This window comes from Cajanus cajan, chromosome 5, assembly GCF_000230855.2.
Source record: "Cajanus cajan strain Asha chromosome 5, NIPB_CcT2T_4, whole genome shotgun sequence".
In the NCBI taxonomy this organism is placed as follows: Eukaryota; Viridiplantae; Streptophyta; class Magnoliopsida; order Fabales; family Fabaceae; genus Cajanus; species Cajanus cajan.
Genome location: NC_138521.1, coordinates 60945407 through 60969395, shown reverse-complemented (window position 1 = coordinate 60969395; position 23989 = coordinate 60945407). Strand labels below are relative to the sequence as shown.

Here is a 23989-nt window from a genome sequence, read left to right as displayed (position 1 = left end):
TGTCCATAGTTGTTGTTCATTTACTGGATATATCATTGATTGATATACAGCCTCATATGTCGTCCTCTTGTAATAGTCTGGTATAAACTCCTTTGGATCCAAATTCATGTACTTCATACATGATATAGCATGGCAGCAAGGTAGCCTTGTCAACATATGCATCTATACATGCCAACATATGCAAAAAGACAATACAAGATGTCAACAACCCATTGTTTGGGACCACACGAAAAGCAAAATCAAACTTTACAACAAAAAACCCTTTATTAAAAAACCCATTTTTAGTCCCACACAATTTCAAACCCTAAATCGAAACCTATATATGAACAACAACCCAATAAGATCCTTTAGTCGAACCCTAAATCAAAAAACCCTAAACACAACACTTACCCGATGTGAATAAGATCCAAATGCGACTTCTTCTTCTTCACGAATGCATTCTTAGGAGTCACTCACCGTGAACGATTCTTCTTCTTCACGAATGTCCCCTTCAGAGTTCACGAACGTCAATGACGGTGGATGAACGATTCTTCTCTCATGTTTGGGAAAGGAAGCCACGTTGGAATTTCAATGAATAATGAAACATTTTTTTGTTTTTCACGTTGGACGCTCTTAAATGGCATTTGTGAAATTTGGACGGAAGTCCCACATTGAAGTCTTTTAAAATAAATTGGGACTAAATTAAAATAAAAAAAATTAAAATGGGACCAAATTAAATTTTTTTAATATTATAAGGGACCAAATTAGACATTAATTCAAAATATTTTATTTGATTGGAAAAAGAATAATGATGTTTAAGATAAAAACGATTATGAGGAAATAAAAAAATTTAAATAGAGAAAAATCAATAAAAGAAAGGTTTGAAGAATTGTGATTCACCAAAATGATGATTAATGGATCAACTTATGTGTTTAAAGGTTGATTTCAATTTTGATAATCAAGATAATTTTTATTCCCTTTAAAACATGAAAATGTATCTTATTTAATTGATTTTTATTTTTATGATAATTATAATTAATTAAACACATTATACTCTTTGTTAATCTATTGGCTTTTTGAAGGATTAAATATACTTTCGTAGTTTAAAATCTAAATCTTCCTGTAATTTTAATAATTAAGTTGGCCATTCAATTTTTTCTTAAAAGTCTAAGATTATGAAAAATTACAATCAAACACTTTGCATAATTATGAGATGAGTTTTAGTTACGGAACGGGTATCATGAAATCGTAGCCCAACTCGCTGAGACATAGGCAAATTTGCTTGGTTCCTTTCCCCTCCCACATTGTGGCGTTGTGAAACGGCAAAGTGACGGAAATGTCACGCACTCGCATTGCTGCTATTCACCGCTTACGCTACAGCTTCACCTACACCGCATCATTATCTGCAACTACTCTCTCTCGCTCTCAATTCCAATGTCATGGTTATTCTTCTTCCGCCCCCAATCAAGGCCTAGTCGGTGGCGGCCACGAGCATTACCCCACTGGAGACTTTGATTTCAACCCTATCACAGGATGGAAAAAAAGTATCGTCAAGCTCAAGATGCTAACAGCCTGGCCCTGGGAGCGTCTCCGATACGGCACCGTCTTCACTGTCAAGTTGCGCGGCCAGGTTTCTCCTTCTCTCTCATCCTCGCTTCGCACTTCTAACTTTTCGCTCACGCACGCTATTGCTATGTGCTTTACTACTTCTTCGCTATTATGTTTCGTTAGATTTCGGATCAGCTCAAGACTAGATTCTCTCCGGGATTATCTCTGCCTCAAATTTGTGATAATTTCTTGAAGGCGGCTTATGATCCTCGAATTTCCGCCATCTATCTTCACATTGATATTTTAAACTGCGGTTGGGCCAAGGTCGAAGAAATTCGAAGGCACATCTTGAATTTCAGAAAATCAGGTACGTCAATCAAATTGCACTTCTGATGGGAAAAGAAAAATATGTATGTGACTTTCTCAGACTATGATGCAACTGTATACATTAGGAAACAGTTTGGGTTAACAACTTAAGTGCTTATTTTATAAGCTCTTAGGACGTGAGAACTTATGATATAAATTTGACCTTGAATTTTATTGGACTAAGCTGACTAGAGCTTATGTTGATAAATTAGGCCAAGAAGCTTGTTGAAGTAAGTTAAGAAGAACATATGATAGTCATAACTCAAGCTATTTTTATAAGCTTAAGTGTTTCTTTTGGTAAACTTCTCCATAAGCAAAAGCGTACAAATTATTTCATTTTTCATTTCTATTTTTCTCTTATAGAAGTATTACTTCTAAAGAAGTTTACCCGAACAAACCCTAATTATACCCACTATAAGCTCTTTCAAAGGCCCCCTAAATATAGTGAACTGTGATGCTAAATATATAAAATGTTATGAATCATCTAATATTTTGATTTTTTTAGTTATTATCTTTGCTACTTATGAACAGTTTTGATAGTTGATAATAATGATGCTCGTGTTGTAGGGAAATTTATTGTGGCTTACGTCCCTTCATGTCGAGAAAAAGAATACTATATTGCATGTGCCTGTGAAGAGATATATGCCCCTCCAAGTGCTTATTTTTCTTTGTTTGGATTGACTGTTCAAGCCCAATTCGTCAGAGGTAAGCTGATTCTGTTTTTCCTTGCATTTTTTTTGGGAAAAGGTTCACCTTTTAGCAGTGCGCACCTTGCTAAATTAATAAATAAAGTTATAGAACTTTGGCATGTTTATTTCAAGATGTATGTACTTGTTATGGCATCAGTTCATGTTTTATACATTATGAAAAAAATGTTTTGTATCCTCCTGTCCATCTTGTAGATGCATGTAGGGGATTTATTGCTAAATCCTTATAAATTTAGGGCATGTTTACTTCAAGCGATTTTTTTTCTTCTGTGTTTATTTTTTGTTTTCACTTTTAATTACAAAAGTGCACCTTGTTTTAATTTTATTTTTTGTTTTCAAAGATTTGTATTATAAATAGTTAAAATAAAATAAAAATATTTTTACAGTTTCTTACAAATCCTGAAAAACTGGAAATAAAGTGAAAATAAGGCAACATTAATAATTAAAAGTAAAAATAAAAAATATTTTTTCAAATCATATAGATCCTTAAGTTCTTTGATGACTATACCGAGCCCAAAACTAAATTTTTTATGTCATTATTAATTCTCCTAGGTGTTTTGGAGAATATTGGAATTGAACCACAATTGGAAAGGATTGGCAAATACAAAAGTGTAGGAGATCAACTAACCCGTAGAACCATGTCTGAAGATCATCATGAGATGCTGACTTCATTGCTTGATAACATCTATACAAATTGGTTGGACAAAGTCTCTTCTGCTAGAGGTGCAAGTGTATTTAAAGACCTACTCAAATCTGGAATCAATAAATTAACTTCTGGGCATCTTCAAATTTTATACAGGAAAGAAAAGAGAAGATATTGAGAATTTCATAAATGAAGGTGTTTATCAAGTAGAGAGGCTTAAAGAAGATGGCTTCATATCAGACATAATGTATGACGATGAGGTACATGATATACTCTGGTGTTATATGAACGATTATTTGCTCGAGTCAAGGTGTCTCTTGGCATGGTTAATATATCAGAGAGTATGAAAGAATCTCATCTAGTGGCTAGTGGTGATATATATTTTGAAACATTCTGGGAAAGTGTTTTTATTTGCTTCATTCAATTAGCTTGTGGAACCTACTTCATTCATATGTATTGATAATTAACATTGGTTAATAAAATGTTTTGAAGGATACAAGCAAAGGGGACTAAAAAGAATAAGAAACATTAAATGTTTTGCAGGTTATCACTAGGTTGAAGGAGAGACTTCAAGTGAAAACAAATAAAAATCTGCCTATGGTTAATTACAGGTAAAAAAGATTCTTCTATAGCCTCAAAAAATTTAATATGGTTTACATTGTATTATGACATTTATTATTCAATAGAAAGAAGTTCACTTTAAATATCTCTACAAATCCTTAGTCTAATAAAATTCATTCTGTCTCTTAAAATTTTTGTTCCTCCTCTACATTTTCTTTTTCAGAAATTTATATTATTGTTTGATGGCTGTAATAATTTCCATAAGCAAAGAATATTACGTAAATTTTTGCCCATGAAAATAATTATTTATGAATTAGAATTAGAATTTCTATTGTGTTGTTTTTAGAGATAATGACTTCCACCCATATGGACATAACCTTTCATGACTTGTGGCCTACACTGCAACCTTACAAGGTATGGATACTGTATACATATATGAGTATGGGATGTGTCATTTTTTAAACAATACAAATTTAAATAAATAAATAAAAATACGACAAAAGTTGCATACAAAATAAAAAATAGCTTAAAATGAATAAGAAAATATAAAGACATGAACTTCAGCACTACATATAACAAAAGGTGATTAAATTGTTTGAACATAACTTAATGACAAAACATATCACAATAAGAAAATTTTGTCAAATGACTCAAATCTTAATGATATAGAACTAGATCAATAATAAGAAACTACAATACTGAAATTGTTCAACATCACAAGATCTTAAATCTAAGCATGGTTGCAAAAAATCACATTCTAATAATGCCAATCTCATTATTTCCTTGCCCATCATCACTAACAAGAACTACCTCTGAATATAGTTCATAAAGAAAAAGACTAGTTAACTTCAAGAATACCAATCAATTCAAATGGATCCTGATCATCTTCAATATCCCACATTTTTGTTATGCAGTTATGCTCATTATAACTATTCTTTGAGATGAGATGGAGATTTGTGTATAAAAACTAAATCTTCTACTGTGTTGTCTTTAAGCCAATTTCTTTTCAATGATAAATAAAGGAGTATGCCCTCTTATTTCTCTCACAAGAACATGAAGAATATGGCTGTGGAAAAAAACTTAAAGGAAATGGCTTGAAGTTTGGGAATTACAACACCATATCTGACCCATTAAGGATGATAAAGTTACTCATACCTGTGAATAAAACCCGACATGGAGCAGATTTGGGAATTGACTAGAAATCTAGAACACTTTTAACTATTTAATTAACAATTTAAGCTGACCAACCTATTATGAATAGAATTTATGCTTAGATAATTGTTTTTAATCCATATAAAATATGCTTTTTTTCTTAATTTTTTTTTGTCATTATTTTTTTTTAGTTCCTGATGTCAGGGTTCCTTGTTAAGTGATAACCTGGTTAACAGAGGGTGGAAATCAGACCTGGTTCTGCTTATATAACAGAGACTAAAATGAAAATATCCAGTATAGAGGGACCTATATTATTATCGTATATGACTTGCTATATGGCTTCTTGTCAAGCAACAAGTTTATAATGTGAAATTGTGAATAAATCCTTCTTTTTTTTTTGATAAATTAAAATATACCAAATAAATCACATTAACCATATGCTGATATCTTCTTTCCTTGAATGCAGAAAATACTCTGGAGTCAGGAAATCAACTCTTGGACTATCAGGTGGTAAAGATTTAATAGCCATCATCCGAGCTTCAGGGAGTATTCGTCGTATCGAGAGTCCATTAAGTTCCCGTAGCTCAGGTATCATTGGAGAGAAGTTCATTGAGAAGATACGCAGGGTTAGAGGTACTTGAGCTTATAAAGTTACCTTCTTTGAGTCGGCACATATTTAGGGGAATGTTACAGGGCTATTTACATCAAGTATGACAGTTTTTGTTAGTTCTATTAAATCATAGTTGTCTTGGTTTGATTAGAGTTACATTATTCACTATTGTCATGTCACTATAACATGCGAAGCAATGAACTGCATCAGCAATAATGTCATTGGACTCAGTTAAAAACCAAATTCAAATTTGAAGAACACATAAAACATGTTTTAGATTTAGCAAAAATTTTGGGGATTAATAATTTCGTTCAATATCTATCATGGTCTCCTTATCCCTTTCTCACATGGCTTTAAATTATGTGATCTACTCTATTCAATGTTGCCTCCAGTGGCCTTGTACATGTCCAAACCACCTAAACTAATTTCGTGTCATTTTCTTCCTTAATACCAATATTTCTTTGTATATATATCATTCCAAATTTTATTCTTCTTGGATTTTAGTCCTTCCATATTACTAGCCAATCCTTGTCCATCATGTGAAAAACTTGAAAAGAAAATAGTTCTTCCATCTCTTTGATATCTTGATTAGTTGATCTATAACCAAAACTTTTCCTTCATCTTTAATACATTTTTCTTGGTCCTGTTAGATTTCATCTTAAAACCAATTGACATTAAGCAAAGTTGTTCAATAGTAATAGAATTGTGTGTGTGAGAGAGAGAGAGAGAGTGGAAGAGAGAAGATGAGAGAATGTTTCAATAAGCAAAAATATGTTTTCACTAACTGCACAAAGAATACAAGATAGGATTATATAGAGCCAACCTATGTTGGTCTATAATAAAAGCAATAAATGTGACAGTAAAGAAAGAGATAAAAAAATTATCTGCATTACTATTCTACATATATAAGTAAGGAGTAAAACTATACTCCAATATCCCTCGCAAGCTCAAGTAGGATGAGGAGACTCGACTACTTGGAGCTTGGATCGAAGAACACAAAACCGCGAGGGAGATAGAGCTTTTGTAAGAACATTGGCACATTGATCGATGGCGTGAACATGGACTACTTGAAGATGCTTGGCAGCTACCTTTTCTCGAACAAAGAAAAGATCTAATTCCATATGCTTGGTGTGCGCATGAAGAACAGGGTTGTGAGCTAGGGTCATAGTGCTCAAGTTGTCACAAAAAAATGATTGAAGTTGAATGACGAACTTTAAGTTCAGAGAGTAAGATTTGTATCCAAGTAACTTCAGCTGTTGCAAGAGCAAGACTTCTATATTCTGCTTCAGTACTAGAACGAGCAACAACAGTTTGCTTTTTGGACCACCAAGACACAAGATTTGGTCCAAGAAAGATCGAAGCACTTGATGTAGATCTCCTATCATCAGGATCATATGCCCAGTCTGCATCACAGCAGGCATGAATGGAGAGAGGGGAGTTGGAAGGAGCTGGTTGCAGGTGGAGACCCCAAGAGGTAGTGCCCTTTGCATAGCGAAGGATACGTTAACAGCGGACCAGTGATGTGCAAGAGAATGGGACATAAATTGACAGACCTTGTTTACTGAGAAGCTAATTTCGGGTCTTGTTATGGTGGCATATTGTAATGCGCCAACTACTGAACGGTAGAGAGACGTATCTAGGAAATCTTCAGAGCTAGCTTTTGAAAGTTTGCAGCCACTAATCATTGGAGAAGAAATGGGTTTTGAAGCTTCCATATCCATGCGGTTTAAGAGATCCCTGATATATTTGCTTTGAGTTAGGACGAGGGAGCCATCAGATTGAGTTTTTACTTCAATGCCAACGAAGTAATCAAGATCACCAAGTTCTTTAAGGGAAAAGGCTAAGTGAAGTTGAGAAACAAGTGTATGAAGAAGGGTTGAATTATTGTCGATGAAGATAATGTCATTTACATATACCAAGATGTAGATGACATTGTTGGCGTTTGAGTATACAAACAAAGACGGATCACACTTGCTTGCTTGGAAGTTAAACTGCATTAGGGTTGATTTTAACTTCTCAAACCAAGCACAAGGTGCTTGTTTGTGAAGTTTGCAGACTAGGTTTCTATCAAAAGCTTCAAATCCTGGGGGTTGAGTCATATACACTTCCTCTTCAAGTGAGCCATTTAAAAAGGCATTATTGACATCTAGTTGTTGAATAGGCCAATGATGAATTAGGGCAAGAGTAAGGATAAGCCGAACAGTGACAGGTTTGATGACAGTGAGAAGGTTTCATTATAGTCAAATCCAAATTGTTGATTAAAACCCTTAGCAACGAGGTGAGCTTTGTACTTTTGGACAGTGCCATTAGGATTTTCTTTGACACAAAAGACCCATTTACGGCCTATGGCAGTTCTATGTGGTGGTAGATGAATCAGAGACCATGTGCTAGTACTAAGTAGGGCATTGTATTTTGTATGTGTTGAGAGTAATGGTGAATGGAGAGAACATATTCCTTGTGTATTGCAAAGCACAAGATGTGTTTAAATACAAAGTAGTGGGCCTAGGCCCATAAGATAAAAACTATAAGATAAAAACTATAAGATAAAATTATATCTAACACTCCCCCTCAAGCTGGTGTATATAGATCATATGCACCAAGCTTGTTACAAATATAATCAATCCTAGGACCCCGTAATGATTTGGTGAAGACATCTGCCAACTGATCAGTAGAGTTAACAAACTGAGTAGTAATGTCCCCAGATAAAATCTTCTCACGAATGAAGTGACAATCTATCTCAATGTGTTTGGTCCTCTCGTGAAATACTGGATTTGAGGCAATATGAAGGGTAGCTTGGTTATCACATATGAGAGTCATCTGTGTAATTTCGCCAAATCTCAGTTCTTTAAGCAACTGTTTGAGCCAAATAAGCTCACACGTAGCAGAGGCCATGGCACGGTGAGGGTTGCTTTCCACTTATATACTATTCTAGAGCCTAATCCTTGACCTCCCGGTGGACCCACTGTTCATCGGTGCCCGGAGAACGTGTCTCATTCCGTTTTCCAGCTACCCACCTTGTCGTGTCTCCTTCCGGCAATTTTTTTCCTATTTTTTTTAGGGTTTTTTCTTCGCTGCCGCCGCCGCTAGAATAGTATATAAGTGGAATCAGATAAGGCTTGTTTGGTTGTTTTGGGTTCAGTATGGGTTAATAGAAGTGTGGGTTGTAGACGTGGTTTGACTATGCCATCTTTAGCTCTTGTTGTCATAGGGTGAAACATTGTGAGGATGAATGAATGGAGATGTATCGGATTCAGGGACAGGGGATGTGGGGATGGATAAATTGGATGGAGAGGTACTTGTGGCAACGACTTGTGGGTTAGAGGATTCAGAAGACATGTTTGGTCCAGGGTCCAGGGTCCAGGGTCCAGGGTCCAGGGTCCAGGGTCCAGGGTCTAGGGTCTAGGGTTTAGGGAAGATAGATCCATGTAAAGCGTGTGTGAACATCATCAACAAAGGTAAGATATGATAGCCACACGTAGACATGGCTGGTGTAGGGCCCCCATAAATTACTGAAAATTAATTCAAAAGGTGTGGTGTAAACAGTTTTGGACAGATTTGAGGGTAATCTATGAGATTTGCCAAGACAACACAAGAAGCACAAAAATCTGATTCAATATTGTTCACAAATTGAATATTGAAGTTCTGGAAAATAAGTTTCATTACATCAGCATTTGGATGACCTAATCTAGAATGCCAAGTGGCAAAAGAAACAAATTTCTTGCTTGCTGTATTAACTGAAGGAGATTTGGCAATTTTAAAGGGTTGGATAGGTTGTGTGCTGGTGATGGGGAGTAAAGCAGGAAATTGATACAGACCATCGGGACCAACCGAGCCTTGGAGTAGGGTTTCGTTAGTATCTTGTGATTTTACCAAGCAAATGGAAGGGTGAATTATCTTTGAAAAATTGAGTAACACTGATTAGAGTTTTGGTAATTGGGGGAACAAAAAGTGGATTGTTTAGAGTAAAATGAAACTTAGGATTTGTTGGGGAGGGAAATGTAGTAACGCCTGTGGAATTAATATGAAGACCCTGTCCATTACTAATATGGATTTGATCTAGTCCTTCAAAAGGGGTAAACTGTTGAATATTTTGAGAGACATTGGTTACATGATTTGAAGCACCAGAGTCTGGATACCAAGTATTGTTGCCCGAGAATTCTGTTTTGGTGGGGTGGAGGGTGAGAGGGTTGTTGTGAGGGTGTTGGGAAGTATTGAGCCGGAGCGGTTTGATTGTTGTACCGGGAACCCGCATCTACATTTTGGTTGGTAGAGGGGAACATGGGTGCGTTCAGTGGGGAGGATGGGACAAAGGTCTCATCAAATTTGTAGTAGCAAGAAGAAGCAACATGTCCATAGCAATGGCAGACCTGGCATTGAAATCCAGCGAATCTGCCTCGTCCGCAACCTGCACGATTAGGAAAACGACCACCATGAAATCTTGTGCGACCCCCAAGATGTTGAGCAAATTGAGATCGAGGTTCTTGATGAGCAAGATTTGCTTGTGGGTGTGATAAGGATGGATTGGGTTCAAGGTTGGTTGTAGTGACATTGATAGATGCAGCAGTTTTCTTCTTGAATTTGTCAAGACAAGATTCATGGCCAAGAAGCAAGGTCTCGACTTCGTCTATGGAAAGCATGTCAAAAAGACTATTGATGAGTGACACGGTTGATTCATATTCTTCCAGTAAGCCTTCAAGAATGATGTCAAGATACTCTCGCAGAAATTGAGTCACCAATGGCTGTGAGAGCATCAACAAGGGTTTGAATTCGGAGAACATAGTCTAAAATGGTTTGATTTTCAAGATTAGTACTGCGTAGTTCATTGCGAAGTTGACGGGCTTTGGCATTCATGTGAGAATGAAAGTAGGAATGTATTTTGTCCCAAAGTTGAAAGGATATCTTGCAACCTATAACCCGAGTGAGCATGTATTTAGACATGGAAGATTGCAGCCAAGACAACAGTAGTTGATCTTGTTGTTCCCAGGCAAGATAGGATTCAAAAATCTGGCCAGTATCACGATCAGTGTTAGAGAGAAACTTCTGGGGAATTTGCGGGTTAACAAGAAAATGGAGTCAGTGGCCTTTGATTACCGATTCGACCTACTGGCACCAAAGAAGATAATTCTTGGTGTCCAGTTTTTCTGATATGGTGTGGGAAAAGGTAAGAGACGGATAGGAATTAGTGGGAGGGTTCTTTGAAGGAACGGTATTGATTGGTGTAGCGTTGATAGGTGGAGGAGGCGGTGGTGGTGGAGAGGAAGCCGCCAGTGGAATGGATTCAGCCATGACAAGATTGTCGAGATGAACAAAAAAGAGAGAAGGGGAAGAGGATCGAGGAGCTCTATGATACCATAATAGAATTATGTGTGAGAGAGAGAGAGAGCGGAAGAGAGAAGATGAGAGAATGTTTCAATAAGCAAAAATATGTTTTCACTAACCGCACAAAGAATACAAGATAGGTTTATATAGAGCCAACCTATGTTGGTCTATAATAAAAGCAATAAATGTGACAGTAAAGGAGATAAAAAATTATCTACATTACTATTCTACATATATAAGTAAGGAGTAAAACTATACTCCAATAAATAGATATATAAACCGCACTCAGAGAATTGAGGCAGACGATGTGGGACTTCCTAACACCCCTTCCACAGATGCCTGTTGAACTAGGCGATGCCTACCAAAATAGGCAAACCAAGAAGATGGGCTCTAAGCTCTGATATCATGTTAGATTTCATCTTAAAACCAATCGACATTAAGCGAAGTTGTCCAACAAATATATAAATTGCACCAAAAAAATTGAGGCAGGCGATGTGAGACTTCTCAATAGGTCCAAATATATTGATCTTCTTTCCCTATTTTTGGAAAGAATGTATATCTTTCATTCTTTATTCTTTGTCCCAAAATCTTGGTAAAACTCTTCAAAAGCTTTGGTTTGTGCCTCACAATTTTCCTGGTCTCATTTCTATCCTTTTGATACCTTGTCTAACTTTCAGCATTCCTGTGTTAGGCCTTAAAGCACTCATTTTTGTTTCTTGCCTTTTCCTGAACATTGTCATTCCACCACCAAGGTTCCTTATCTCTTGGTCTATAACCTTTTGATTTACCCAAGATTGTTTTAGCAACCTTCCTAACCTTCTTAGACATCTCCCAGAAGGGAAATTCTTAAATTAAAAAAAATGAAGTTGGTCAGCCAAGTAGGCCCTTGCGTCTTCCTTTTAGTCCTAGACAAGTCTTGCTTCTCGTGTTGACTAATTAGGTAGCTAACAACAATAACACTGATAACATTGGCTATCACTGTCCATCTATGCCAAACCTGAAACCTTTTGACAATGTTATTATGCTTTATTCTTTGGTTATTTTATATGTATTGGTTTGTGTACTGGCCACACTGAGCTTTCTTTTTATCCTCAGAGTCAAATAAATATAAGGCAGCTATTATCCGAATTGACAGTCCAGGAGGTGATGCTCTTGCTTCCGATTTGTAAGTGCTGGTTATTTCCCCACTGTTCAAAATTCACTCTTTTAAAATGACATGCAAGAAATTGTGTGTTGGATTGTGGATACATTTAGGAAAGATCTACACCATGGCAATAATACTTTGCAAAGAACTTGTACTACTTTGATTTTTTCTCTAGAACTTCTTTCTGATGCTACTCTTAGATTTTAGAGGAGTTAATAAAGATTTAATAATCTAGTTAAATTGAAATTCATATGTCATCTTTGTCATGAAATTATGATGCTAAGTGCAAGTATTTTGGTGAACTTGCTTGTTTAATTAATAAAATTTTGTTGTCATGATCTGCAGGATGTGGAGAGAAATCAGGCTTTTGGCTGCCTCAAAACCCGTCATTGCTTCAATGTCTGATGTGGCAGCAAGTGGAGGGTACTACATGGCAATGGGGGCAGGAGCTATTGTTGCAGAAAGTCTTACCTTAACTGGTTCAATTGGAGTGGTCACAGGTGAATTTGGGTGTTTCAGTAGGAGAACAAAGGGAATGAATGGATAATAATTTAACTGAAATTAATAATATAAATTTTAAGATTTATTACTAACTGACATTATGCTTGTATGTTTGAAACAGATGGTCCCATCTGTGTTGAAACCTAATTGGTATTTGTTCAATTTAGGAAACTTTGGTTTAGAGCTAGATGTCCTAACTGACTGTTGTGGTTTGTAGGTATCTTCCCCTTTATTGAAATTTCTCCAGATCTAATCAACTTGTTTTTAATCAACTTGAATAGAAGAGTAGATATGTATGAATTTACAGATTGCTGATTTCTGTTAACTCCATGCGCAGGAATATAATATGGCATACTGTGAATTTCGAGTCCATACAGTAATATATAATATAGCATTTTTTGATGAAGAAAAATATAGCAGTTTGAAACATTATTTGCAGGGTAATTAAATGCAAAAAATTTAGCTAAAAAGTATGTATTCATTTGAGATCTGAAATAATGAACGAAGACATTTTAATTTCAGAAACAATCAGTGCTCCAGATATTGTCCTTGGGTTTTGTAATCTATTAATTTGATGGTGTAACATGTATTTTTTTAGGAAAATTTAACCTTGGGAAACTTTATGAGAAGATTGGCTTCAACAAAGAAATTATATCGAGGGGTAGATATGCTGAGCTCCGTGCAGCTGAACAGCGTTCTTTTAGGTAATAAAATTTGTTCATGTTCAATTATAAAGTTTCTAGTGGAGCTGGAGAGAATATTAACCAGTACACTGTGCCATCTGCAATCTAACTGTCAGGCACTTTGTTCGAGAATTAAAGACTTAAATGTTGCTTTCTAAATAGTCTCCAGTCCAGTAGAATAAGTTGATAATGAAATTCCATTTTGATGTCAGTATTTGAATCCTGCTCAAATCTATTCATTTAACTGTCTTGGGTTCAAGACATCTCAAGTTCTTCAAATTCAGTTGTTAGGAAACTTCCTTAATCAAGTAGTTGAGTGTGAGTGACAATGCATAAAACGTGGCTTGGATTCCAAATGTATCAGTTGATACAGCCATACAGGTATCAATTACACGGTTCCCCTTTCAGGATCCCTAAAAAGAGGATCAAGGTATCCCTAAAAGCAAAAGCAGAACCAGAGCAATGACTTGCACCTGCCTGCGTTGTCATCAATGCAGTTATGCCCCTGGTTGGAAGTTTTTTAATCTTTGCAAGTGGATTGTGGAAAAGGAAGGGAAATACACAGGAATATTTTTGCTGCCTTTATCCTCTGGGCACTAAAGATCATCTTAAACAGGCCCAGGGTTGTTTGCAGTATAGGGATATAATTTTACTGATGCTGGTGGTGATTTTAATCTAGGTTTTATTTTTATATAGCTTCTATGTCATTAGTACCTTGCTTTTGCTATCATTTATGCTTTAATCTTTTACTTTTGAGCTTTGATTGATTTCAGGGTTCGTACTAATCTTTGTATCAGTATTTGATTTCTGGGGCAGACAGATATAATAATTCTCCCTCTCTCTCTTTCTCTCTCTGCTACAGACCAGATGAAGCAGAGCTATTTTCCAAGTCTGTGCAACATGCTTATAAACAATTTCGAGACAAGGCTGCCGTTTCTCGATCAATGAGTGTATGTTTCAAGTTTATCAAGCTATTTTGCATGTTTTATGTTCATCCTCTTTGTATTTATAAGTTATAGGTACTATTGGGTCACTAGGTAGACAAGATGGAAGAGGTTGCACAGGGAAGGGTTTGGACTGGTAAGGACGCAGCTTCTCATGGTTTGATTGATGCTATTGGTGGTCTTTCTCGAGCTGTTGCCATTGCAAAATTGAAGGCCAATATACCTCAAGACAGACAGGTTGGTTTGATGATACCTTTATTTTGTGGCTTTAGCTTTATGCTTCAAGTAGAGTTTGCTTATTGTGCTTGAGCAATGGCAGGTTACTATTGTGGAGCTCTCGAGACCCAGCCCTACTCTGCCCGAGATTTTAAGTGGTCTAGGTAATTCTCTCGTTGGAGTAGACACAACTTTAAAGGAATTATTACAGGACCTGACAGTTTCCCATGGAGTCCAAGCACGAATGGATGGGATCATGTTTGAGAAATTGGAAGGAAATCCACACGCCAACCCCATTTTGACATTAATTAAAGATTATCTTAGTTCCCTCTAGTTGTTTATAATATGAGGTCTAAACTCGTTGAGACTTTTGGGTTTTGATAATGAAAAAAAAAATACGACTGAAAAAAATTAAATTGTGGTAATCGTGACAATTTCTTACCCTTGTCATTGTTAATACTAATGTTAGTACAAGGGAAATAAGGTTCAAAATTTTTAAGCAAAGGAGCATTTGAGTTTTGTGGATAAGAAACAAAACATGATTTAGTAGATTGATTTTATTATAGTCAGTTTAATTTTTTAACACAGATTTTTTATAGGTAAAATATTGATGCTTTATATTTAAAGTATGGTAGAGTCATTATTAATTAGCTTAAAGATTAGTGTAATTATATACTTTCTCTATTTTATAATAAGTGTTGTTCAACATATTTTTGCATAAATTAAGAAAAGTTAATAAATTAGTGAAAGAAACTAGTAATTTTATAAAATTAATCTAATAATCATGGTGAGACAAATGCAATTAGAGCATGCAATATGTAGTAATTGTGCAACATTTAATGAAAATCTCAAAATGCATAACAAATAAGAGCCACCACAAAAATTTCAAACCATTCTTTCTTTTCCTTCTTAAACATTTTGTCGTCTTCTTATTTTTCTCAATACCTTTCTAATTCTAACTTTCCATGGTCAACTTAGAGGACTCAAGGCGAGTTCAAAAAGAAAGTTGCAATTGCATTATGTGAACAACGTTATCCTTACAAGAAGATATGCCTTGTTTTGAGGCCTCACAAATGTAAGTCTTACATCTATGGTATTAATGAATACCTTCATATAATGAAAGAACTAGGGTTTTGTTTTGGTTTTAGTTTTAAACTGCTAATCATAATATTAGGTTTTTTGGTATTTAAAAGCTTGTCACTTAAAGTATGATAACTTGTATTTTTTATGTGACTTGAGTAGATTATAGTAAACAATTGTTAAGAAATCTTAATGTAAGGTTAATGTTGACACGATGACAATTATTGTGGATTGGTCGATGAAGATTATCTATAGATGCAGACTTGTTTTAAATGCACTTTTTTCAATGTCGCTTATAAGGGTAGGTTTTCCTTCTTGAGTAATTTGCCAATAAAGAGGATGATATTGCTTCGGATTAATGTCACCTTGTTCATTCTTCCTCTTCTCCCTAGCACTTTTGTAACTAGAACTCCTCCCTTTCTGAAACTTCAAAAATGTCTCTCTTTATTAGTCACTCAATTTATTTGGTAAGATCAAAATATTTTTCCATGTCATGATAGAACATTCTATGAAACTTGTACTATTTAAACTTCTCTAACCCAATCTATTGATCAGTTACAAGAGGAAAAGAAAACATATTTACATTATTCACATTTTGAAAAATGTATCATCTAGGAGCATTCAAAAGGATCCAATGTTCCACCTTTCTATTATCCTCACCCAAGTGAGGAGGAACAAGTTTCACCTCCATTGACATTGAGAAAGGCTAGTAATCTAATGGTGGTTCCATCACCATTTATCCTTCCACCATTTTCAAATTCGCCTGCATCCTCTCTTATATCTCATCAGCTTTCTACTTATCTCTTAGTTCTCCCTCTACATTTCCTCCTCTCTCTCTCCTTTCTTGCACATTTAATTTCTTAAAGTCATTTACCATAGATAACAACTCCTCATTGATGGTTTTGTATGGAATTATTGTCCCCCACCATTGTGCTCTGTCCACATAATTTAAGGAAAAACAAAGAACCTTTGGACATTGAAAAATGTTTTTTTATTGTAGCCCCACGGTAAGTGCAAACTGTTAATTCTAAAGATCTCTTCTAGAATAACCTAGCAGCAATCAATTTTAAAACATTCAAATAGTGTAAAACCTATTCATCATACCCTTAGAACTAGATTTATAAACACAAGTTTTGTGTATCAAAATCTCGAGATTTTTGGGACGATCCTCAAAAATCTAATAGGAACTCATTTTGTATTTTGATAGCCAACATGTGCATTTATGAAGGTAATATGTCTCTCGTGTGTCAATGTTTTTATTGGATTCCAGTAAGCTTACCAATGTAGCTTAATCTGACTATACCTGACATTCCATGCCGGCGTGTGGGACCAAAAATGGATGAGACAATGTGCTCTCTATTAGTGTAGGATCAATACTTCGAATATGATGTGGTCTCTTGTCATGTAAAAGGTCTCGAGTCCTAGGTAAATCAAGTTGATAACATTATGACTAAATCACTATCTCCACCGCAAAAATTTTAAACCATTATCTTCTTTCCTTCTTAAACCTCTATTCCTTTCTTCTCTTTCTCAAAACTCTTCTAATTCCAACTTCCTATGGCCAATGTAGAGAACACGAGTCTAGGAAGAAAGTCGCAGCTGCAATATGCGAACAACTTCGCTCCTACAAGAGACGCTGCCACGTCGGAAAAGTCCATGTGGCAAATTGAAAAACTCATAACCACACTAAAGAAGCCAAACAACCATCAACTGTTGTGTGAGCTTTATTTTTCTAGTATTTATGAATATCTTCGTGTGATGGAGGTAATAAAATTTTGTTTTAGTTTTAATTTTATACTTCTAATTATGATATTAGGTTTTCTAGTAAATTAAAATTATGTCATTTCAAAGATGACTTGTGTTTTTCATGTGACTCACGTCAACTAAAAATGAATTAGGAAAAAAATGACTAAGAAGTATAATTTTGAAAATTACTAGAACCATTAAAATAAGATAAGAGTGATTAGTGTCTAAACTCAATTTAAAAAACAAATAAATAGAATGAGTAAGGTGTGTTCTACAATTTGTAGAGAGAAAGAATTACTCACATGTTATAAATTAAAAAGCATAATTTAGATTTTATTCATGTTATTTTTTAATTAGCTATTTGTAATATTTTTCTTTTTTATTTAATTATGCATTTCATACACTATTTACTACAATTTGCTGGAAAAAAAATTCTTAATCAAGTCAAATTACTTTTTATTTTTATCTAGATCTAGATATTTGATCTTCTAATATCTTTTTTCAATCTACCATTTTTTATCTATATCTCTGAATTGAATTTCAATAGTCTTTTAAAAGAAAATGTTAATAGTTAAAAAATAATTTCATATCATATTTTAAATTATTCATTAAAAATTTAAAATATATTTTATATGTTCAAATGTATTTATTTATTATAAATTTTAATAATAAAATAATGTATACAGTAAAAGATATTTATTTGTTTATAAATTTTAATTATATAAATTAAACATTGCAAGACATCTAGAGTGAGGTCAAATACAGGTAATACAAATGCAAGACATCTTGAGCTCTAAATCAACCTCACATTTCAAAACCAAGAATTTAGCATCTATGGACACTAAATAGAGTTTATTTATTTCATATGCTTATAGGGTGTTCTATAATTTCTTGAAAATGTTTTCAGACACCTTAATGGGTATCCACACTTGGATTAAGAAAGAAATAAAAAATGAAAATAATAAATGTGAAAAGTGATACAATACAACAAGAAGAGAAATAAATGAAATGAAGGTGTGAAGTGTTTATATTGTTAGGATGTCAAAATAATATATATTATGCGTAATTTCATCTTTTTCCTCCTTTTGTTAGAAGAATATTAAGTTTGTATAAAGCTAAGAAATGTAGATCCGGATCATTCATTGAATAGAAATTCAGTATAGTATATAAGATAAGCCCATGGTAGAGTATCTAATCTAGATCATATTACAAGACATAGCATTGGACCACGATTATTATAAAATTGTCATATTAAGTATTTACCACTTATCAAGCCCACAAATCACACTTTCTGATGCTGCATTAGCCAGAACTGGGAGCTAGAAATTAACTATCTCTTATACTTGTTCAATACTTACCTGTGAACTAGATTTATGACTGCATCACTGAAACCAACCACAGCTTCAAGCTATAAAGTGTCTGCATCAGATTCAACACTCAAAATGCATGCCTGTAAGTGTTGATAGAGCACATATACATATAATGAAATTTGGCTACGCTCTGGAGCTTGCAATTGGTCGAGTTGAAGACTCGTCAAGGAAGCCATTAGGGATGTGGTGATGTTGCTCAGCACTTCCAGCAGGAACTAACAGTTCAGAAAGTGCTACCTGAAGAGTAGAAACTTTCTCTTTTAGCTGAGCATTATGTTGGTTAATTTGTTGGTTACATTCCAACAAGTAAATGATCTTTTGTGAGAGTTGATGGTTCAATGTCTGCAGATGATCCACATGATACTGCAGGACTTCAATTTGTTGCTTCTTTCGCATCCGTGACCTTCGAGCAGATTCTCTGTTGGAGAACATCCTCTTCTTCTTTCTGTCATCAAGGAGAGCCTTTGCTTCATCAGAGTTGTTGTTGTTACTGTTTGATGATGTGTTTGGAGAGGATTTATGGAGTGGCAATTGAATTGGGTTGTTGTTAATGCTAGGAAGGTGAAGTTGGGAGTACAAAAATGGAACATGATGTAAACTATGAGGTGGATCCATAGGGCCTTCCCTAGCTTCCATGTTCAGGAGGTTTGTTGAGGCCATGATAGGTTTCTGGGTTGCAGAAGGATAGTGAAGGCACTGTGTTAAGGAAGCATAAGGTGATACATGGAGTTCATTATCTACATTGCCTTCCATGTCTCGAGTTTTCATGTCAGTGAGGGAGAGTTGGAACTAATGGGATTACAGGTTTTATAGATTAGATAGTTAATGCAGATAGAGCACAAGTAGGTAAGGAGTTTCTTGGCATTTAAGTTAGCTCATGTATTTTTAGATGTGTTAAGTTTCGTAGATCATAGTAGTTCTACATAATAGGAAAGTTAAGAATAAGGGTATGATCAAGATTAATGACAAATAATGGTTAGATAACCTTTACACTGCATATAATGGTGGGGGAATAATTGACATAGAGAAAAAAGAAAATTGAGAAGTAAAGTGGTTTAATAGATGAAAAGGAAATGCCATTGACTTTTTGACCAAGTATGCCTGAAACATTGTAGGAAGCCTAAAATTCAGCGACTCTCTAACCTGGATAAGAGCCAGAGATTAAATCATGCCATATAAACCCGTAGCCACATACCCAATTCAGCAAAATGCTGGCCAGGCGACTCTATATGCAATCTTTTTTCTATTTCTGGTATTAGTATATAATCTACCCAAGAATAAATGGTAATGCGCGTTAACTTTTAACTACATTTATTCAACCTAAAATTAGGATACGAAAAACTGAAGAAAAGTTCACTCAACTCAACGAATATATTTGAATAACTGATATCTAAGGATATACTCCAAAATCGAAGACGCTTTACAGTAATTTCACGCTTTAAATTAAATAAAATGTGGGATGTTATGGGAAAAGGAAATGAAATAATTGGTGTTTTTGGCGTCTCAATGAACTCTGCCATCATAAACCTCCACTTTTTTCCTGGCGGGCGATGACAATGAGACATTAACTTGCACGGGTCACATTTATGTGCCAAAGTTCATACGTATATAGTAAAAAGTATTTGCAGTTGCCATTGCAAAAGGTCCTTTCTTCCCTATTCATTGCTTATATAGCGGAGATGCTAATCTAAAGTCTAATAAGAAATAATGCCCATCATAGGGATTCTCATCCATAGTAAATTACCAGCTTTTGATTCCATTGTCGTGAGAAGTTTCAAATCAGTAACTTACCAGCGTCATGTGTGGGTCTTTAACTCGCGACGCAAGCCTGTTTCTTATCATAATTAATTTTACATAAAAACACGTTTTGATCTGAGTGAAATTAATTTACGTACACGCTTCAATCGGAACAAATATAAATATATTTCAAAAACTTCTATCAATCTCACAATTCGATTCCATTTAACACCGGAAGTTATAAATTTTATCTCAATTAATAACTAAGTACAGATTTTCTTTTGATGCTAGAACTATTTCTTTTTCATCTTGCAATCAAACACCTATAACTGAACAAATTCATTAATCTCAAGCCGAAAGTGCGTCTATCCAAATAGGTTAATAATCGTCTGGCATAAGACAAATTTATGGAACAGGAAAGTTTCTGGTGGTGTTAATGCAGACCAGGCTTCTTCATAAGTTGGTTATTGCTCTATTTAATTTTAATCAGATAAAAGCAATGGTAACATCATATGCCAGATCCAGGCAAAAAAAGCTGCTTAAAACTGCCAAATGTGCAGCATTAAGAAAAAAGAATAGTATGCAAATCAGTAATAGCAAAAGAATTCATTATATATCTACGATATCAGTCTTTTCTAGTAAATCAAATAATAGACTAGAGAAATCATATTAAAATTAATTAGAGTAACAAAACATATTAAAATTAATTTACGTAGGCGTGACAACAATCATCCACATTAAAGAGAATGGGCACCCCCTTAACATAAATAAATCTTCAACAAGCAACTCAACAACACTACCCCTAAAAAGGAGTGAATGCCTACGTTTCTATCAACCAAAATAATATTTTCGTTTCCGTAAAAAATATCATATTTAATCAACTCTCCCAAGAATGCAATCTTCGTATTCCCTCGTAATTCCATTTTCAGGCAACTACACCAAATTTGAGTACGTACGTAACTACAAATCCAATTAAGAAAGATACAAAGAAAATGCTAATTATATCAAAAAGTGCCCGAGACATAGTTATACTAATCTCACCCTGTGGTGTCCTTAACATTAAAAGGACGCCATAAAGCTGAATTCTAGTTCTCAAACCTTAGCACTGCAATGACAAGTCCAGGAAAACACGGTCCAACAAAAAAAAAAGACCCAGCAATCCAGGTTAGATAACCTTCACACCATCTGCAAGCCTTATTCTCCCCAAAAAACAAAAGGCCCCTCAACTCCCTCTTTACGGTGGAAACGGCCCTGATTACTATTCATGGAATTCACCAATCATTTAGGTTGTCAAAGTTTGAATTTCAGTCCTCATGTTAAAATTTCATGACATGATCACGTTGCAGAAAGAATCATACAATTTTTATCAAATAACTAACAGGTCCTAAGAAAAATCATAATGATCTCTTTCTCTTAAACATGACCATATCATGACATTAGAAACATGAGAGAGGATAAACATGACCCTAAACCCTTACACCATATCTATTTGAATGGTCGTTCGAGTAACTTATGTTTGAGTGGATGCTTTATTCCACGGAGCTAATAGTAAAATTCAGTATAATTTTTTTCATTCAACATAAAAGGTACCTAAAGTTGATTTAAAATCCATTCCGTAACACAGAACTAAACATATAAACATTTACCCGAAATCTCACGTTAACTGTAGTTTCAAATCAAACTAGAAAGCAAACACAGTCAAAACATGAGAGTCTAAATTCCGTCTAAGGGACCTAATAAAAAACCTTCAGAGTTCCATCATGTCCATGACTCAGAATAACACAAGATAGCAATCCACAAGAACAAGAGCACCAAGAAATCACAACAAACACATATTCCATCGAAGAAGTATTCATTTCTGTGATGTATCCGAAAGTACAATTCGAAGGAAACATCCCTAAACTCAAATTCCCATAAAATAAAATAAAAAAAGCACATCACAAGCATTTGTTCAATGAGGGGCAAAAAATCTATACTTGATAAAATATCCTAATAATATACCATCCCCATTATGATGACGATGATGATGATGATCAAACAAGAGATCTCTGCGCCTTCCGACGCTCATACTCAGCATCATCAGTGGGAAACTCAAAGCGACAAACGGGACACGTGTTCCTGATCCCCAACCAGGGCACAATGCAGTCCCCGTGGTAGCGGTGCGAACACGGCAACTCCTTGGCAATTTCCCCAACGGCAAACTCCTCCTTACAAACCGCGCAAAGGGCGTTGTCATGGGCCACGTCATCGGCGGAGAGAACCAGCGTGGGAAGGTCCCTGACGGCGGAGGCAGAAGCCGGAGGCTTCCCCACCAAGGCGTTGTTGTCGTTGAATTGGCCGAACATCATTTCATACTCGGCAGTGTAAACGTAATCCTCGTTGTCGTTGTCAGCGAAATAGGGTTCCGAATTGGCCCCTTCCAAAGTGTTGGCGTTCAGCAAAACCTGCCACTCCAAATTGCTCACTTCCTGCGAATCGATCTCCTCTTCGATTCCGACGGAGACGGAGGCTTCGTCGAGCATGCTCAGAACCTCTCTCTCGTCCACGACTTCCTCCCACTCGAAATCGTCGTAGTTGTTGTTGTTGGCGTTGGTGGTGGTGTTGGTGTTGGTGTTGGTGTTGGTGTTGGTGTTGGTGTCGTCTAAGTGCAGCGCGTCCCAGCAGAGGGGGATGGTGGAAACGTCGTCGTTTTCGTTGTAGTCGTCGTCGGAATGCGCGCAGAAGGCGAGGACGTCGTTTTGGAGAGCGAAGTCGTGGTCGTCGTCGGATCCGACGGAGAGGGAGCGTCCGATAAAGAAGTCGTCGGCGGAGGGGAAGGCGAGGTCGATGACGCCAAAAACGGCGTCGTCGGAGAGTTGGGACTGTTCGACGCGCTGGTGGAAGAGATCCATGACGAAATTGACCTGGTTTTGGCGGTCGAAGTCGAAATCCCAATAGGGAGAGGGGGTTTGGTCGTCGTCGGGGAGGTGGCGGAGGAAGGTGGTGGTTACATCGGCCATTGTGGTGTGAAATCAAACTGTGGAGTTTGAGCCTATAACGGGTTCCAATGTGGAATGACGGAAATGCCCCCTCTTCTTTGTCCGCAATACCAGGAACTTACCACACCCTCTCTTTACGCACACACGTTCTACTTCTGCCCTTCCTTTCTATGCCTCACAAACACTTTTTCACACCTATTTCATATTTTTCTCTTAAAATTCATAAAACCTAACAAATTTTAAATATTCACAATTTCAAAAAATTAGGTCATAAAATTCAAATTTATAATAAATAAATAAAATAAATTTAATCAAACTAAATACAATTTTTAAAAAATTACTGTGGGATGTATCTCTATGAAAAGACAAACTTAATTTCATATGAAAAAACTAACTTACAGTAAAATTTTGTCTGAAAATTTACATTCAAAGTTATTATTTTATTTCAAAAATTCACACCATGGTAGAATGAACTTAGTGGTTAGAGTTGAGTTTATACATAATTATTGGTTGAATCATTATTATATTATCTTCTTGGAGGGTATTTGTAGATCAAATTGATTAAGATTTTAGTGAAAATCTAATCAAAATTAATTTAATTGGTTGATTTCAAAATTATTGTTGACTAATTTGAATCAAACTACCTTGGTATTGATTAGGTTAGTTCAATTCTGTTCATCGAATATTCAATCAGTTTTTAAAAAA

General features: G+C 35.5%; 3 protein-coding genes across 5 annotated transcripts; 1 reads left to right on the top strand and 2 right to left on the bottom strand.

Moving 5' to 3' along the window:
- The first annotated feature begins 1197 nt into the window (after positions 1–1197).
- Positions 1198–15002, top strand: LOC109808393 (serine protease SPPA, chloroplastic). Of its 3 annotated transcripts, XM_083075566.1 has the most exons (13): positions 1202–1609; positions 1711–1894; positions 2461–2598; positions 3153–3323; positions 3400–3503; positions 3787–3854; positions 5423–5589; positions 11981–12050; positions 12375–12529; positions 13129–13234; positions 14076–14163; positions 14251–14394; positions 14477–15002. In XM_083075566.1, exons 1-13 carry the CDS (start codon positions 1316–1318, stop codon positions 14705–14707), a joined length of 1920 nt encoding a protein of 639 aa, XP_082931692.1. In that variant the 5' UTR covers positions 1202–1315; the 3' UTR covers positions 14708–15002. The 3 variants fall into 3 exon arrangements, with proteins under 3 accessions (XP_082931694.1, XP_082931693.1, XP_082931692.1); XM_083075567.1 differs by lacking the exon at positions 3153–3323 and having other exon boundaries at positions 1201–1609; XM_083075568.1 differs by lacking the exons at positions 14076–14163; positions 14251–14394; positions 14477–15002 and adding an exon at positions 13622–14058 and having other exon boundaries at positions 1198–1609.
- Positions 15003–18431: 3429 nt separating this feature from the next.
- BZIP75 (basic leucine-zipper 75) lies at positions 18432–19581 on the bottom strand. Its single transcript, XM_020372901.3, has one exon. It carries the CDS (start codon positions 19335–19337, stop codon positions 18693–18695), a length of 645 nt encoding a protein of 214 aa, XP_020228490.1. The 5' UTR covers positions 19338–19581; the 3' UTR covers positions 18432–18692.
- A 2544-nt stretch (positions 19582–22125) lies between these two features.
- On the bottom strand, positions 22126–23422 carry LOC109808845 (RING/U-box superfamily protein). Its single transcript, XM_020371999.3, has one exon. It carries the CDS (start codon positions 23303–23305, stop codon positions 22340–22342), a length of 966 nt encoding a protein of 321 aa, XP_020227588.1. The 5' UTR covers positions 23306–23422; the 3' UTR covers positions 22126–22339.
- Between the last annotated feature and the right edge of the window lie 567 nt (positions 23423–23989).

Coding starts and splice junctions, on each gene's coding strand:
- LOC109808393 (XM_083075566.1), top strand. CDS start 1,316: ATGTCACGCACTCGCATTGCTGCTATTCACCGCTTACGCTACAGCTTC. Junction 3,324..3,399: donor CAAAGTCTCTTCTGCTAGAG/GTGCAAGTGTAT, acceptor AATTTTATACAG/GAAAGAAAAGAGAAGATATT. Junction 14,395..14,476: donor ATATACCTCAAGACAGACAG/GTTGGTTTGATG, acceptor GAGCAATGGCAG/GTTACTATTGTGGAGCTCTC.
- BZIP75 (XM_020372901.3), bottom strand. CDS start 19,337: ATGAAAACTCGAGACATGGAAGGCAATGTAGATAATGAACTCCATGTA.
- LOC109808845 (XM_020371999.3), bottom strand. CDS start 23,305: ATGGCCGATGTAACCACCACCTTCCTCCGCCACCTCCCCGACGACGAC.